At 50.4% G+C, this 16,780-nt stretch overlaps 2 protein-coding genes and 4 non-coding genes across 6 annotated transcripts; 5 read left to right on the forward strand and 1 right to left on the reverse strand.

The window, feature by feature from the left end:
- Nucleotides 1–3,273: 3,273 nt before the first annotated feature.
- Nucleotides 3,274–5,932, forward strand: Rps8 (ribosomal protein S8). Its single transcript, XM_048351155.1, has 6 exons — nucleotides 3,274–3,343; nucleotides 3,739–3,845; nucleotides 4,186–4,285; nucleotides 4,776–4,951; nucleotides 5,299–5,428; nucleotides 5,768–5,932. The coding sequence occupies exons 1-6, from the start codon at nucleotides 3,340–3,342 to the stop codon at nucleotides 5,875–5,877; spliced, it is 627 nt and encodes a 208-aa protein (XP_048207112.1). The 5' UTR covers nucleotides 3,274–3,339; the 3' UTR covers nucleotides 5,878–5,932.
- Nucleotides 3,574–3,653, forward strand: LOC125355787. Its single transcript, XR_007211720.1, has one exon. It is a non-coding gene; the product is annotated as a small nucleolar RNA SNORD55/SNORD39 (small nucleolar RNA).
- Nucleotides 4,010–4,113, forward strand: LOC125355796. The gene has a single exon (XR_007211728.1). It is a non-coding gene; the product is annotated as a small nucleolar RNA SNORD46 (small nucleolar RNA).
- On the forward strand, nucleotides 4,435–4,504 carry LOC125355795. The gene has a single exon (XR_007211727.1). It is a non-coding gene; the product is annotated as a small nucleolar RNA SNORD38 (small nucleolar RNA).
- LOC125355793 lies at nucleotides 5,597–5,666 on the forward strand. Its single transcript, XR_007211726.1, has one exon. It is a non-coding gene; the product is annotated as a small nucleolar RNA SNORD38 (small nucleolar RNA).
- Nucleotides 5,933–7,695: 1,763 nt separating the features above from the next.
- Best4 (bestrophin 4) lies at nucleotides 7,696–11,632 on the reverse strand. The gene is made up of 9 exons (XM_048349893.1): nucleotides 11,481–11,632; nucleotides 11,297–11,391; nucleotides 10,572–10,805; nucleotides 10,237–10,391; nucleotides 9,498–9,575; nucleotides 9,056–9,238; nucleotides 8,845–8,925; nucleotides 8,544–8,698; nucleotides 7,696–8,429 (listed from the first exon to the last, which is right to left on the reverse strand). The coding sequence occupies exons 1-9, from the start codon at nucleotides 11,630–11,632 to the stop codon at nucleotides 8,156–8,158; spliced, it is 1,407 nt and encodes a 468-aa protein (XP_048205850.1). The 3' UTR covers nucleotides 7,696–8,155.
- Between the last annotated feature and the right edge of the window lie 5,148 nt (nucleotides 11,633–16,780).

A 16,780-nucleotide genomic window follows, 5' to 3' on the forward strand; every position in this document is an offset into this window, starting at 1 on the left:
ACCATGACTTTGGTTTCTAGCAAGTGCTTATTCTGTATTCTTCTTGGAGGCCAGGTCCATGCCTACAGCTTCCATGATAGGCTAAAGACCTCAGCCTCTGACTTGTTAACAGTAGTGGCGCTTGAGCCCAGGTCCTCCCTAGGGACAGGAACTTCTCTGTTACAATCTCTCCATTACATACAGTCTACTCAGGGCAGATTAAAAGACTAAGAACCACCAAACAAGAAAGCACTTGGCTTGCTGAAGCAAGAAGGATCTGAAAGGCAACACCAGTTTTGTATTGAAAAATGAATTGTGTGTTAGGTTGACTGAAGAACCAAGTTAAAGGCATGGGCAGGTTAGACATGGGAGGGCTTAGATTTTGTGTCCTGCAGTGTGCATTAACCAAATGATAATGAAGCCAGGAGCTGGTGGTTCATGCTTGCAATCCTAGCCACTCAGGAGGCTGAGATCTGAGGATCAAGGTTCAAAGCCAGCTTGGGCAGGAAAGCCCTTGGGTTTTTGTTTTGTTTTGTTTTGTTTTTGTCAGTCTTGGCCCTTGGACTCAGAGCCTGAGCACTGTCCCTACCTTTTTTTGCTCAAGGCTAGCACTCTACCACTTGAGCCATAGCCCCACTTGTGGCCATTTTCTATTATGTGGTGCTGGGGAATCAAACCCAGGGCTTCATGAGTATGAAGCAAGCACTCTTGCCACTAGGCCTTATTCCCAGCCAGCCCTTGAGATTCTTACCTCCAATTAACCACCAGAAAATCAGAAGTGGCACCATGAATCAAAGTGGTAGAATGCTAGTCTTGAGCAAAAGAGCTCAAGGACTGCACTCAGGCCCCAACACTGACAAAAATAATAAATTAACTTTCACAAATATTTGCTGAAAATATTCCTTGTCCAATAGTATCCCACCAAAATAAGGTGTTTGACCTTTACCCATTATCAAACAAATTGCCAGGCTATTGGAGTACAAACATCTTGAGCTCTCTCTCTCTCTCTCTCTCTCTCTCTCTCTCTCTCTCTCTCTCTCTCTCTGTCTGTCTCTCTCTCTGTCTCTCTCTCTCTCTTTTGCTGGTCCTGAGGCTTGAACTTATTTTCTTGTACTCAAGGCTAGCATTCTGCCACTTGAGCCACAGCACCACTTCTGACATTTTTTTTTCAGTGTTTTATTGAAGATAAGAGTCTTACTTATACCGAGGCCATTATCTCTTAGAAAATAAGAGTACCACCATTTAATGTACTGTGTCGGGTCAGTAATGTGTGTGTGTGTGTGTGTGTGTGCGCGCGCGCGCGTGCGCGCGCCAGCTAGAAATCAGGACCTGGGCAATGTCACTGAGCTTTTTTAGCTCAAGGCTAGCATTCTACCACTTAAAGCACAGCCCCCATTTCTGGCTTTTTGGTGATTAACTGGAAATAGTCTCCAGGATTTTCCTGCCTTGGCTGGCTTCAAAACTAAATCCTTAGATCTCAGCCTCCAGAGTAGCTACAATTATAGGCATGAGCCACTGGTACCTATTTTTTGCCAGTCCTGGGGCTTGGACTCAGCCTGAGCAGTCCCTGGTTTCCTTTTGCTCAAGGCTAGCACTCTACCACTTGAGCCACAGCGCCTCTTCTGGCCTTTTCTATATATATGTGATGCTGAGGAATCAAATGCAGGGCTTCATGTAAGTGAAGCAAGCACTCTACCAGTAGGCCATATTCCCAGCCCTCAACTTGTATCACCTCTTATTTTCTAACTGCTGTGAAATTGTGACTGTTCATTATTTTTATTTTTTTTTTTTTTTGCCAGTCCTGGGCCTTGGACTCAGGGCCTGAGCACTGTCCCTGGCTTCTTCCCACTCAAGGCTAGCACTCTGCCACTTGAGCCACAGCGCCGCTTCTGGCCGTTTTCTGTGTATGTGGTGCTGGGGAATCGAACCTAGGGCCTCGTGTATCCGAGGCAGGCACTCTTGCCACTAGGCTATATCCCCAGCCCCTGTTCATTATTTTGATGTTTTAAATATGATACATTTTTATTTTACTCAGTCTTAATCTGTAAATTACCACTTAAAATACATTCATGAGCAAAACTTAAAAGATGCCAGACAGGGCTGGGAATATGGCCTAGTGAGAGTGTTTGCCTCCTACACATGAAGCTCTCGGTTTGATTCCCCAGCACCACATATATGGAAAACGGCCAGAAGGGGCGCTGAGTGCTAGCCTTGAGCGGGAAGAAGCCAGGGAGGGTGCTCAGGCCCTGAGTCCAAGGCCCAGGACTGACCAAAAAAATAAAAGATGCCAGACATTGGTGGCTCACACCTATAATCCAATATCCAGAGTAGGACATTGAAAGCTGAGGATTTAAGTTGGAAGCCAGCTCAAGCAGATAAATCCACTAGATTCTTATCTAACCAACAACAAAAATCTGAAACTGGAGGTATGGCTCAAATGGTTGAACTTTGGTTTTGAGCAAAAAAGCCAAGCAAAAGCATGAGGTTCTAAGTTCAAGCCCCACTACCAGTACTAAACAGGAGAAAACGGAGGGAGAGGAAGAGGGGAGGAGAGAAGAGGCCCATGCCTGTAATCTTAACTAGTTGAAAGGTTAGGACTGGGAGAACTGCCAAAAGTGGTGCAGTGCAGTGGCTCAAGTGGTAGACCACTAGTCCTGAGCACAAAGGCTCAGGGACAGTGTCCAGGCCCTGAGTTCAAGCTCCAAGGCTGACCAGAAAGAAAAGATTGCGAGGACGTTTGAGGACATTCTTGAAGGAAAAGTTCAGAGAAATGGGCACAGTGGGCCTGGGAATGTGGCTTAGTAGAGTGAGTACCTGCCTTGCATGCATGAAGCCCTGGGTTTGATTCCTCAGCACCATACAAACAGAAAAAGCCAAAAGAGGAGCTCTGGCTCAAGTGGTGGAGTGCTAGCCTTGATTGAAAAGCAGCTCAGGGACAGTGCCCAGGGCCCGGCATTTTGCTGGTTATTACAGAGATGCAGGCTCAGATTTTCTGCCCTAACTGCCTTCAAGCCTCCAACCTCCAGATCCCAGCCCCCTGAGTGGCGGGGATTAGGGGCGTGAGCCACCTGCGTGCGGTTAAGTAGAAGCCAGCTCTCCGAAGCACCAGACAGCTGGGGAGGAAGGCGCCGAGCGAGGGTTCTCCGAGTCTGCTCAGTCAGAGGGGCGGACGCCGCGGTGGCTGACTGGCGCCCAGACGCCGGCGTACCCGGGGATCGCCAACCGCTGCACCCAATCACATCCCACCGCAGCTCCACCTCCGGCTCCGCGCGGCCGGAAGTGACGGGGAGGGGGCGGGGCAGCGTACCACAAATGTGACCGTGAGGCTTTGCGTTTCCTCTTTCCAGCCAGCGCCGAGCGATGGGTGAGTGTTTAGGTGTGGGGACCGGGCGGGTAGGTGACTTCAATCCGCAGCCATCCTGTCCCTCGGCCGGCTTAGGAGTGAAATAACCCGGGCCTTTGGTTCCGAGCAGCTACGAGAAAGGGTGATTCCGGGGTTTGGGCTGCCGAAGCCCTCTGTGGGGACCGCCGGGACTCCGGGGTGCAAACAGCAGCATCATGGCTGCCGCGGGCAGGAGGCCCGGGCCGGCCGCACGTGTATGATGACAACTCGGTAATGCTGCAGATTCCCGACTGCGCTGTGGGGAAGCCAACCTTGGAGAGCTGAGCGTGCGGCCCGCCCGGCGCGGGCATCTGAAGCGGGCGGACTTGCGCCGAGCCCCAGTGGCTCAAGCTTGCCTCCCTGCTCCCACATAACAGGCATCTCTCGGGACAACTGGCACAAGCGCCGCAAGACCGGGGGCAAAAGGAAGCCCTACCACAAGAAGCGGAAGTATGAGCTGGGACGCCCCGCCGCCAACACTAAGGTGCGTGGTCCTGGGTGTTGGTGGGGAGGGGGCTTCACCATCCAGGACTTGGTTTGGTGGAGACGCGTGCTGTGTGGTGGGACTAAACGGGTGGGCTGGTGATTGTTGCCTGAAGACATGGATGTCAGTGTTGGGGGTTGGTTTAGTGTCTCCCCCTTGGAGGTGGCTAGAGTGATGAGAACGTATCCTTAGGCGTGGTTGCAGCCGTCTTGGTTGCTTACTTGCCACTTGCCAATGCGAGGACTTGTCATAGTTACACTGATTGAGCTACCTCAGCCCACCCCACGTATCCTTTCCCCTCCGAGCCGTTCCCGCTGATAACCTGGTTCTTGCTTTCCAGATTGGCCCCCGTCGCATACACACAGTCCGAGTTCGAGGTGGCAACAAGAAATATCGTGCTCTGAGGCTGGATGTGGGCAACTTTTCTTGGGGCTCTGAGTGTGAGTAGGTCTTCAGGGATGGGTAGTGACAGGGTATCTTAAGTGTGCTGGGCCTAGACTAGTTCTTAACCTTACTCCTTATTTGCAGACCCTGGTGTCTTTAAGTACATTCTGTTTTGGAAAATATATGTCCAGGTTGGTGGGGGTTGTCTCAGTGATGAAAGCTTTGTCCAGTTCTGCTACTGAATTTAATGTGAGGACAAAGTGTATCTGAGGAGACAGTGGGTTTTAATGCCTAGCAGGTATCAATGAATAGGAGGGCAATAAGTAGATAAGGTGGGGCCTGTTGTTACTGTGCTTCTAGCCATACTTCTGTCTACCCAAACTGTCCAGCACTTTGGGAGGGTGGTTTGTGGTGTTTCTAGGCACAGTGATGATAATTGGGGAATAGGATCTGGTGCATGGGGTTTTGCCAAGCAAATGTTCTACCACTGGGCTGTACTCCAGCCCTTTTAATTCTGACCCTTATTCTGATGTCTCTTGTGAACAGGTTGTACTCGTAAAACAAGGATCATTGATGTTGTCTACAATGCATCCAATAACGAGCTGGTCCGCACCAAGACCCTAGTGAAGAACTGCATTGTGCTCATTGACAGCACACCGTACCGACTGTGGTACGAATCCCACTATGCATTGCCCCTTGGCCGCAAGAAGGGGGCCAAGCTGGTGAGTTGTTTGCTTTTTGTTCTCCTGAGCCAGTATGGAGTTTGAACTCAGGCCAGGGCACTGTCCTTGAGCTTTTGTTCAAAGCTAGCACTCATCACTTGATCCACAGAGCCACTTTTTGCTCTTGCTGTTTATGTGGTACTGAGAAATATACCCAAAGCATCATGCATGCTAAGCAAGCTCTCTACCACTAAGCCACGTTTCCAGCCTTGAACTGTTAGCTGAAGGGAAGAACAACCATGCCTTTAGTGCTAAAGAAAGATGACAGCAGGAATTAGCATAAGGCTTACAGGCTCTAATGACCTTTCTTCCCTAAACTTTAATCCACCTGTGTTCTCTTTACTCAGACTCCTGAAGAGGAAGAGATTTTAAACAAAAAGAGATCCAAGAAAATTCAGAAGAAATACGATGAAAGGAAAAAGAATGCCAAAATCAGCAGTCTTTTAGAGGAGCAGTTCCAGCAGGGGAAGCTTCTTGGTGAGTTGGCTATTTGTTGTCTTTTGGGGGAAATAACTGGATACAAGCACACCTGGAGGGTATTCTGTTTTAGCTGGTATGAAGGCAAACATGGGAAGTCGTGGATGGCTTAGCCTCCAAAGCTTAGGATGTTTGGGGGAGGTTTTATGTCCACACTGGTGGGGGCTGTCTCAGTGATGAAAACTTTGTCCAGTTCTGCTACTGAATGTAACGTGAGGACAAAATAGATCTGAGGAGACAATGGGCTTTTATGCCTGGCAGGTATCTGTGAATTAGGGTGTCATTAGATGGGGTGGGACCTGTTATCATTTTGTTTCTAAGAACCATATACTCTTTCAGCCTGCATTGCATCCAGACCAGGCCAGTGTGGCCGAGCAGATGGCTATGTCTTAGAAGGCAAGGAGCTGGAATTCTATCTGAGGAAGATCAAGGCCCGGAAAGGCAAATAAAGTCATCTACCATACTTAGCTCATGTAATAAAGGTCTTTATTGTCTATGTCCTCCGTTCTCTTTCTCTGTTCTAAATAATTCTGATGGCTTCCAAATTTTTTATAGATTTTGTTCTAGGATTATCCCACCATGGCCCCCATTCCTCGTGTGTTCCTTTCTGTAGTGGGGTGGGGGTTTTTTTTGCCTGTCTTGGCGCCTGAATGTAGCATCTGGGCTCTGTCCTCAGGCTTTGCTGCTTGAGCCATAGTGCCACTTTTCAGTAGTTTATTTATTTATTTTTTGGCCAGTCCAGGGCCTTGGACTCAGGGCCTGAGCACTGTCCCTGGCTTCTTCCCGCTCAAGGCTAGCACTCTGCCACTTGAGCCACAGCGCCACTTCTGGCCGTTTTCTGTATATGTGGTGCTGGGGAATCGAACCTAGGGCCTCGTGTATCCGAGGCAGGCACTCTTGCCACTAGGCTATATCCCCAGCCCTTCAGTAGTTTATTGGCAATGAGTCTCACAAGGACTTTGCTGGGGCTGGCTTCAACCCATGATCCTGAGATCTCAGCCTAAGTAGCTAGGATTAGAATTTTTGTATGTGTGACATGCATGGGTTCTGTCACTGAGCTTTTTCAAAGCACAAGGCTAGCCTAGTTGTACCACATGAGCCACGGCTGTACTTAAACGTTTTTCATAGTTAATGATCATTTTTCTTGCAGCCGCTGAATTCCCCAAGAGCTATGACATACTGTAACAGTTTGCCCATTTTCTATCAATACTGGGGCTTGAACTTGGGCCAGGGTGTTGTCCTTTAACTGTTTTTCTTAAAGCTAGTACACCAGTTGAGCCACGGCTCCACTTCTGGCCTTTTCCCCCCATACTTTGATTAGTGTGGCAAAATTTCCTGCTTTGGCTGGTTCAAACTGCAATCCACCTCAGTGAACCACTACCACCCAGCTAGACATCTATATTCCTTGAATCTTTTTTAGCCAATCCTGGGGCTTGGGACTCAATGCCTGGGCACTGTCCCTGAGCTTTTGCTCAAGGCTGGGCAATTGCACTGGACACCTTGGGTTAGCTTTTTCATTCAAGGCCTGTGCTCTACCACTTGAGCTACTCTTACTAGCTTTTTGCCACCCTGGCCCCCTTTGAACTGCAGTCCTCGGGTTTCAACCTAAGTAGAAAACGTGGCTCCCTTTTTTTTCTTTGCCAGTCCTGGGCCTTGGACTCGGCCTGAGCACTGTCCTTGGCTTCTTTTTGCTCAAGGCTAGCACTCTGCCACTTGAGCCACAGCGCCTCTTCTGGCCGTTTTTTGTATATGTGGTGCTGGGGAATCGAACCCAGGGCCTCATGTATACGAGGCAAGCTCTCTCGCCACTAGGCCATATCCCCAGCCCCTGGCTCCGTATTTTAAGTAGTACAAAGGAGTTTTGATCAATCATTTGGTCTTTATACTCTTCATCCTCACTACTCCATTCTTTCCCTGTAGTAAGGCTAGCTAGCTGCATGTAGAAGCTTTAAGTGCCATTGAATGTCCCTTGAGGTGCACTACATTTGGGAAATTTAGAGCTAACCTTTGAGACAGTGCCAGTTTGCACAGCCTACTCGCTATTTTCCCTCCCCTGCCTGTGTTTTTCCTTTAATTATCCTTTGGCATTCTCTAGTAGATTCAAGTGAGTAGCTCAGTTTTAAAGCACCAGTCTGATGCTGTTTCCACAGCCCCCTTTTCCCCTCTGCTGGCTACTGCAGGCCCACCATGGAGTAGAGAAGGGAGGCTTATGAAATAGTCCTAACTGTGCTTGTTTGAGTTCAATCAGCCTCCTAGTCAGATTTCTGTATGCTCAGTTTTAAAGATAGCTAATGTGTATATTTATAGTCTCATAACAGTTAAAAGTTCTAGTACATTCACTACCTTTTCTAGTTAGGTTATCAAGGAAGTGTGGCCTTTCATACTTTTTTTTCATTTATTGTAAAAATGGTGTACAGAGAGGTTACAGTTTCATATGTAAGGCAGTACGTGCATTTATTATCCAACTTGTTACCTCCCTCATTCCCTCCACTTCCATGTTTTTCATACATGACTCAAGCTGTCATCCCAAGACCAAGAGCATAGCTGCTGTTTCCAATGACATTTCTTACGTTGCATCAGCTCAGGGGTGTCCAGCAATGGACACACCCCAGGCAGTGAGTGCCCTCCTTGTGGCCCAGTTACAGGTCTTTGATGCCAAGTTCTTTTCCCTTCCCTCACCCTGGCCAGCCACCTTGGGGGCAACCTTAGGACAGATGGGTGAGAGTCTCAGGGTTCCAGAGGCTCATCCTGGGACTCCACCATTGCTTCTTCCTCAATGCGTTCAGCAGTCTCTGAGTCTCCTCCCTCCTCACCTCTGAAGCGCAGCAAGTGAGGGGTCCGCGGGACAACTCGTCGCCCAAAGTTTCGGAGGCTGACGGCGGGAGAGGGTGCGCCTGCCCCTAGGAAGCGGCTGAGTAGTGGGGTCTGCGTAGCGGGCACGGGCCCGGCCAACCTCGGGGATGCCTGCACCTGCATGCTCTGCTCCAGGTCATCGCTCATTCTGAGGGCAGGGGGGAGGAACTTGAGTCCAGGCAAGCATGGGGGATTGACACTCTAGTTGAGAGCTCCAGGAAACTGGCTTAGGACTAACATTTGGCTAGTGTGGGCCACTTACCGCAGGTTGAAGGTGGAGCCCAGGAAGGAAGGCCGCAACGACTCGGCTGCCGTGGCCACTGTGTAGGGCGGCTGTGGCTGGTCCTCATCCCAGTATGCATCCTTTTCCGCGGGGGGCAGGTTCTGGTACATGTCATCCACAGACAGTAGGGACACCTGGGCTAGCAGAAGGGCAGGCAGCACAGTACAAAGATGCGCCTTCTCCACCTGGACGAAGCTACTGGGGAGAGGGAGCCAAGCTGCCCCCAGATCCCAGCTCCACACCTCACCTGCAGCCGCCCACACACCCTGGCCACACACACCTGCAAGTTGCGGTCTATGAGTTGATTAGTCTCAAAATCGTCGTCATCCTCACCAAAGGGGTTGATGATCTGTTCTGCCACCTACAAATTGCATGTGGGGACTGTCTTCTGGGCCCAGAGTCCCTCTGTCCCCAATGTTTTAAGGGTGACAGTGGTTATCTGTGCTCATGTCTCTGTGGAACAGGCTGACACGGTTGTCTGAGGTACCCACCTTGAGCCAGCCAGCATAGAAGAAGAACTGCAGTAGTGTGGTAAGAGGGACATACATGTCCAGGTCCCCCAGGGCTGGCGATGGCTCAAGCTCCCGAGGTTCTTCAGTCCTTGCCTCTGGCTCCACAAACTGCCGGCCAACCAGAGTGAGAGCGAAGAAGGAGTATACAGCTATGGTCACCACCTGGAGAAGGGAAAACCAGGAGTACCATTCCTGCCTGGGAGGACCTGGGAGGAATCTGACACATAATTAAACAGATAATTTGATCAGGACAACCATGGGGACAGGGTCATCTTGCCCAGAAGGAAGGATAAGCCCTTGGCTGTAAAGTGCCTTTCAGGACTGAACTGGCCCTGAGCAAGGACCGGCTCATTATTCTCAGTGTCTCACAGGGCACAGGACATGCAGAGGCACCGGGATGGGAGCAAAGAGAGGCAGTTACTTGAGTGTAGACGAGAGGGATGCTGATCCAGTCGTAGTGGAAGAGCATGCTGCACTTGGCACGGTACTTGTTGAGCTCCTGGTGAAACAGGGGAGGTCAGCAGAGCAGAAGAGGAAGACTAGGAAGGGAACGGAGCAGAAAGCAGACCTGGGCAAACCTGAGGCTCAATCCACTCTCTCAGGCTGGGGTGCCTGTGGTAGGGAGCAGTTTAGCAAAGTCTAGGCTAACACAGGCCCTGGAGACAGAATGACTGCATCACATCTCCACTAACTAGCTGTGGAGACAACTAACTAGCTTTTCTGCTCTGTGCCTCTCAGTTTCTTCACTTTGGGGGGGAGGGGGAAGGATGGTAATTGTACCTAGCTTACTTTTCTTTTTCTCTAGTCCTAGGGCTTGGATTCAGAGCATGAGCACTGTCCCTGAGCTTCTTTTACTCAAGGCTAGCACTCTGCCCCTGGAGCCTCAGCACCACTTCTGCCTTTTTGTTTTGTGGTGCTGAGGAATCTAACTCAGAGCTTCATGCATGGTAGGCAAGCATGCTACCACTAAGCTACATTCCCAGCCATAATTGTACCTAGCTCGAGTTGTTTTGAGAGTTAATATAAGTACGTACTTCCAAGAGTGTGTGGCACTATATAGTTAGTGCCAAATAAGTGTTCAGTACCAAATTATTCCAAACTTATTTGTTTGCACAACTGGAGTAGGGAAGGCCAAGGGCCCTGACCCTGGGCTGACTCACTTCCAGAAGGAGACAGAGAGCAATGTCATCACGGATTCGCCCATCCCTTCGGGCCTGGGCCGCCAGGTTCGTGAACCAGACACAGGGGACCCAGTACTTGTTGAAGTCGGATTTCAGGCTCTCAAAGTTTTTCCTCTCTTCAGGGGACATAAAACCTGCCGGGGTGAGGTGGGTGCGTGTACAGCCTCTGCCACCAGGGGGAGCATTTTACAGCTGTCCCCGCTCCTCCTGGGCATCCCACCCGCAGTCCCGGAGCTCACCACCAGGGGGCCCTGAAGTGCAGCCCTCCCTGGCCCCCAATGCTCCCCCCACCCCACCCCCAACTGGCCGCGAACCTGCGTCCACCACGTGCTCCATGGTAGGGAAGCGCTTGCGCACGCGGGTGCTCACCGAGCGCAGCACCAACACCGAGGCCAGGTTGGCATAGCGGATAAGGGTGCGGCGGAGCAGGCGGCCGCGCTGGTCCACGCCGTGCACGCTGGCCGAGATGACGCACATCAGCTGGTCCGGCAGCGGGATGCTGGTGTACTGAGACCACCAGCGGTTGACAACCAGCGTGACATAGAAACCTGGAGAGCCCACATGGGTGGTGGGGACAGGAGGTGGGGGAGAGGGAGGGGAAGGGCCTTTCCCACCCTACACTGCCCCATCCTCCCACCCCGACACCGCAGAGGGCCAGGCCTGGGTCTTGAACCCAGAGGGAGAGGACATTTTTCAGCTCCAGTTACTCTGCCTATTCCTTGAGTCCCACCACCCTGCTGGGACAGGACAGGAGGGAGAAGGAAGCCTCTTGAGGGGAAGTAGAGGAGTTGGAGGCCAGGTGATGGTTAACCCTGAGATCTGCTTCCAGTCGGAGTGGGAAGGGACTGTCCCCTCTCCCCAGAGTGCCTTCTGAGAAGAGCAGGTGCCCATGTCTGTGCAGAGTGAAGGTCCAGCCCTACCTGGGGAAAGCCCTGGACCAGCACTAGTCCTGCTTACACTGGCTGACTCCAGCTGTTCACGGCTGTTAACCAGAGTCAGGGGAAACAGGATACTAGGGAGAACTAGAAGGGGACCTCACCCAGGACAAAGGACAAGGGGATGAGCTCTGCGGAGCGGTTGCAGTACCGGGCCACCTGGGCATACACGTGCTTCTGCTCCTGGGTCAGCAGCAGCCTAGGAAAGAGCAGATGGAAGCTGGGGTTAAAGGGCGGTAGGCAGCCTAGGCCCCCACAGGCCGGGCCAGCCCTGAAGGTCTCCCTCACCGGTAGGCGATGCTGAGTATGGCGTAGAGGGCAGAGAAGAGGAGGAACTCCTTGTAAAGGAGCTTGTAGATGCTGCCCCTCCAGCGCAGGAGTAGGCCGGAGAAGCCTCCGAAGCGGGCTTCTGCCACTTTGAGGGTGTATGAAACCGTCATGGTGCTGCTACCTACAGTAGGAAGTGACAGATCTGTCTTCTCTGAGGATATCGCTTAGCTCCCCACGCCCGTCACCTCTTGTCACCCACATCTCAGCCTTTGTGTCTGTAGACATTGGGGCAGAAAGCTACAGGGCAGAGGGCAGACAAAGAACAACCCATCCCGTGCAGAGCAAAGGTGAAACCAGGATGAGGTTGGGTAAAGCGAGACGGAGCTCTTCTACCTGCAGAAATAAGTAATCATATCCTAAACTGACAGCTAGGCCTCAAGCCTCTCACACACCTGTAACCTTAGCACTTAGAAGGCTGAGGCAGGAGGATCTTGAGTTGGAGGTCTCCGTGGCTCATATAGCCAGGCCCTGTCTCAAGGAGAAAGAAGAAAAGTAAAGAAAAAAAGCCCCAATTCCATTCCAACCCAGAGCTACACTTTTCCCTGGGGCTTTGCTCTGGAACCTGATTTTCTGGTCTCTTAAAGCCCAGGGCCCGTTCATCTCTCTCCATCCTGCCTACCTTCTCTGAGCAGCAGCCAGGAAAAACTGAACCAGCCTTCACTCCTCACAAATTTAAGTATCTACTGGATCCATAAAGCTAGACTGGAATGAGGTTATCATTGATGGATTGAGGCTGTCACCCAACTTCCCCTGGTCCTGGGAACTTGGGGCTGTTTTCCTACCCCTGCAGGGCAGGGCTGGCATTGAGTGGCAGAAGTGCCATTCCCTGACTCCACAGGTCAACACAGATGACCCTATTTCCTTCAAGCCAGGGTGACCACAGTTACTGTCATCCTAAGAAGACAGACTCAGGATCAACTATTAAAATACCAGCTGCTCGGGCTGGGAATATGGCCTAGTGGCAAGAGTGCTTGCCTCGTATACATGAGGCCCTGGGTTCGATTCCTCAGCACCACATATACAGAAAATGGCCAGAGGTGGCACTGTGGCTCAAGTGGCAGAGTGCTAGCCTTGAGCAAAAAAGAAGCCAGGGACAGTGCTCAGGCCCTGAGTTCACGGCCTAGGACTGGCCAAAAAGAAAAATAAATAAATAAAATAAAATACCAGCTGCTGATCGCAGCACTGAGAAGGGTACTGCCCAATCACCCTCTCCCAGAATCCTCATCCATCTCAGTAGGCAAATCCATTTCACAGATGAAGCTCCGAGAGATGAATGGCTTGCCCATAGCCACACAGCTAGACATGCTGGAGATGAGAGTTGAAGCCAGTGCTGGTGGACTTCAGAGGCTGGAAGTTCCTAAGGGCTTAGGCAAGGGTTTTAGCTCTGGGTTCAGGGTTCTGTGCACCAGTGGCCACAGGGCCAGGCTTCTGGCCCAGGCTCTTGGAATCCTTGCCAGACTCTTCCCCAACCCCTTGCCACAGGCCTGGCAAGGCTACACATCTTGGAACTCAGGCCCTTAATGCAGACATCTTTAAGTGCCAGGTCTAACATCTTGACTCCTAAATGTACCTAGAGCCTTTTTCCTTCCTCCCTTCCTTCCTTCCACTCTCCCTCCCTCCCCTCTCCCCCTCACCCCCTCTGTTTTGTTTTGTTTTGCCAGTCCTGGTCCTGGGGCTTGAACTCAGGGCCTGGGCACTGTCCCTGAGCTTCTTTAGCTCAAGGCTTGCATTCTACCACTTGAGCCACAGCGCCACTTTTGGCTTTTTCTGTGTATGTGGTACTGAGGAATTGAACCCAGGACTTAATGCATGCGAGACAAGCACTCTACTAGTAAGTCACATTCCCAGACCCTCTTTGCTTTTGAGACAAAATTTCAAAGTTCTTCCATTTCTTTATCTGTCACACAGAAGTCACTGACCTAATTAGAAACAAAACCCCACTCAGACATTGGTGGATCATGCCTGTAATCCAAGCTACTCAGAAGGCTGAGAGCTGAGGATCTTGGTTCTAATCCAGCCTGGCAGGCAAATCCAAAAGACTTTTATCTCTCCAAGAGACCTTTATCAGGCAAAAAAAAATTTTAAAAACCCTCCAGAAAATGGAACTATGACTCAAGTGGCAGAGTGCCAGCCTTGACTGAAAAGGCTAAACAAAAGTGAGAGGCTGAGTTCAGGTCCTGGTACCAGCATAAAAAAAGAATACTAACAAAATATAGAAAACGAGGAAGAGATTGAGACCTAGGCAGCTCTGTATCCTCTCAGAGCTCAGGCCATCTGTAAAATCCCAGGAGTGATGGTCCTATCTTCCACCCGTTTTAGGTATCTCTTTCCCCACGCTGTGGGCTGATCCTCAACTATTAAGCATTTCCTAAAAAGGGGAAGCATGAAGCCAGACATGACAGTGCACACCTATAATCCCAGTAATTGAGAGGCAGAGGCAGAAAGATTGCACATTTAAGGCCAGCTAGGCTACATAGCAAGAACCTGTCTTTAAATATAATCCTAGCTACTCAGGAGGCTGATATCTGAGGATCATGGTTCAAAGCCAACCCAGGCAAGAAAGTCCAGGAGACTCTGATCCCAGGGCTTCATGTATACGAGTCAAGCACTCTTGCCACTAGGCCATATTCCTAGCCTCTGAGACTCTTATCTCTTAACTACCAGTTTTCCACTGGTTTTCAGAAAGTGGCACTGTGGCTCAAGTGGTAGAGCACTAGCCTTGAGCTGAAGAGCTTAGGGACAGTGCCCAGAGTTCAAGCCCCACGACCAAAAACCAAAAAATGGGCTGGGAATATAGCTTAGCTGTAGAGTGCTTGCCTAGCAGGCATGAAGCCCTGGGTTCAATTCCTCAGTACCACATAAACAGAAAAAAAAACTGGAAATGGCACTGTGGCTCAAGTGGTAGAGTGCTAGCCTTGAGCAAAAAGGAAGCCAGGGACAATACTCAGTACTCAGGCCCTGAGTTCAAGCCCCAGGACGGTGTGGGGTGGTGGTTAGGAAGCGTGGGCAAATGGTTATAAGCTTGGGCTTGAGAGTCAAAAACATAGGTCTGAATTGCAGCTCTCTGTAACCTTGTGCAAGTTACCTAACCTCTCTGAACCTCAGTACCCTCCTCCAAAAGCACAATGCATAACGCCTACCTCAAAGGCAATTACGAGTATTCACAGAAACAATGCTGGGAAACTTGGTGCACTGTGGGCACTCAGCTAGGATTGCTGAAAGTCAAATCTGTTCTTTTGGTTTCCTCCTACTTGTTCACTGCTGCCTCTCAAGCTTTTCTGCATCTGAACGTGTTTCAGAGATGAGGAAGAAAAGAAACCTTTTTCTGGATGCTCTGTCAGCCGGGCCCCAGGGTTAAATCCTGGCTCTCTGAGAGTCACCGCATCTATTCCCATTCTGATCCTCTAATCCAGCTTTCTTTTCTTTTCTTTTTTCTTTTTTTTTTGGCAGCAGTAGTGAAGGTGGGGAGCTTTTTGGATATCCAATCCAGATCTGAAGCAAGCTAAACACACTCTACCACTGAGCTACACCTTTCCCCCACCCCCCGCCCCATGAGGCCTACTTTTTTTTTTTTTTTGCCAGTCCTGGGGCTTGAACTCAGGGCCTGAGCACTGTCCCTGGCTTCTTTTTGCTCAAGGTTAGCACTCTTACCACTTGAGCCACAGTGCCACTTCTGGTTTTTCCTGTATATGTGGTACTAAGGAATTGAACCTAGGGCTTCATGTGTATGAGGCAATCACTCTTGCCACTAGGCCATATTCCCAGCCCCTTGAGTACATTTCTTATCAAACTTGTTACCTCCTTCCTCATTTTTCTCCCACCTCCCCCTTCCCCAACCGAACTATTTTTCTTGACCTTCTTACACCAGTGTTGCCTCTAACTTACTAGGCTCCAATCAAAGGAAAAAAGGGATAGTAAAACCTCTTTGCCATGGATTGTACATCACAGAGATCAGGCAGATGGATGAGTGGTAAAGAACCCAGGAAGAAATGCCTGGCATGGTGGCACATGCCTGTAACCTCCAACAAAGAAGACTTGAAACCTGGAATACTTCTTTTCTTTCCCTCCTTCCCTCCCACTCCTCCTCCTCCTCCTCTTGCCCCCCCTTCTCTTCCTCCTTCTCCCCCCCTACTTCCACTCTCCCTCTCTATTTTTAACATGAAAGACATTCAGTTTCACCACTGTCAGCCTCCCCTGCCTTTTTTGTAAGCTTTCTCAGATGAGTCATGGTCTGAAAACCTACTCATGGCCTGACTGGAGTTATGTTATGTCCTCCTGTCAGTTGAGAAATCTCCATGAGTAAAGAAAAACACTGTGTGTGTGTGTGTGTGTGTATACGTGTGCATGCATGCGTACGTGCATGTGCTCGTACATGCAATCAGAATCTGAGCTTCAGAGGGTAAGAACAGCTCCAGAGCCTTAGCCATCAGAGGATGCAGCCCTTTCCTAAGCTTTGAGTTGTGCCTTTCCTTGGGCATTCTGGGCTGCTTACCACTCCAAGATGGTCTAGATCTTGGGCAGCCAGACTCTGGGGCTCCCTAGCAGCTCCCCAGGGCAGCCTAGCTGGGGTGAGATTCTGTGCACTACTCTGCTACCAGCACTCAGGTCTGTGGATTTCCCATAGAGGCAGGGCAAAGCTATATGACCTGAAGCCTCCACCCCAGGAAGGTTCACTCGCCCTGCCCCCCCTTCTTGAATCACCTTATCTTCCTTCCCACTGCACACAGGACCCATTCCCCCCAGTTTATGGCCCAAGAGAGAGAACCATGCCGCTCATAAATCACCTGCCCCACCCTACTTATCCCCATACTCTTTCTCCCTCTCTGCCGGTCCTGCCTGCCAAGGCCCTTCCCTCCTCTCTCATACATGAGTCACATGGTTACCCTCAAGCTTGGGCAAGTCACTTCACTTCATATATATATATATATATATATATATATATATATATATATATATATATATTTTTTTTTTTTTAAACCAGTCCTGGGGCTTGAACTCAGGGCCTGGGCACTGTTCCTGAGCTTCATTTCTCAAGTCTCTGCCACTTGAGCCACAGCGCCACCTCTGGCCTTTTCTTTTTTTTTTTTGGCCAGTCCTGGGGCTTGGACCCAGGGCCTGAGCACTGTCCCTGGCTTCTTTTTGCTCAAGGCTAGCACTCTGCCACTTGAGCCACAGCGCCACTTCTGGCCATTTTCTGTATATGTGGTGCTGGGGAATTGAACCCAGGGCCTCATGTATACGAGGCAAGCACTCTTGCC

The sequence above is a fragment of the Perognathus longimembris genome, chromosome 7 (assembly GCF_023159225.1).
Source record: "Perognathus longimembris pacificus isolate PPM17 chromosome 7, ASM2315922v1, whole genome shotgun sequence".
Taxonomy (NCBI): domain Eukaryota; kingdom Metazoa; phylum Chordata; class Mammalia; order Rodentia; family Heteromyidae; genus Perognathus; species Perognathus longimembris.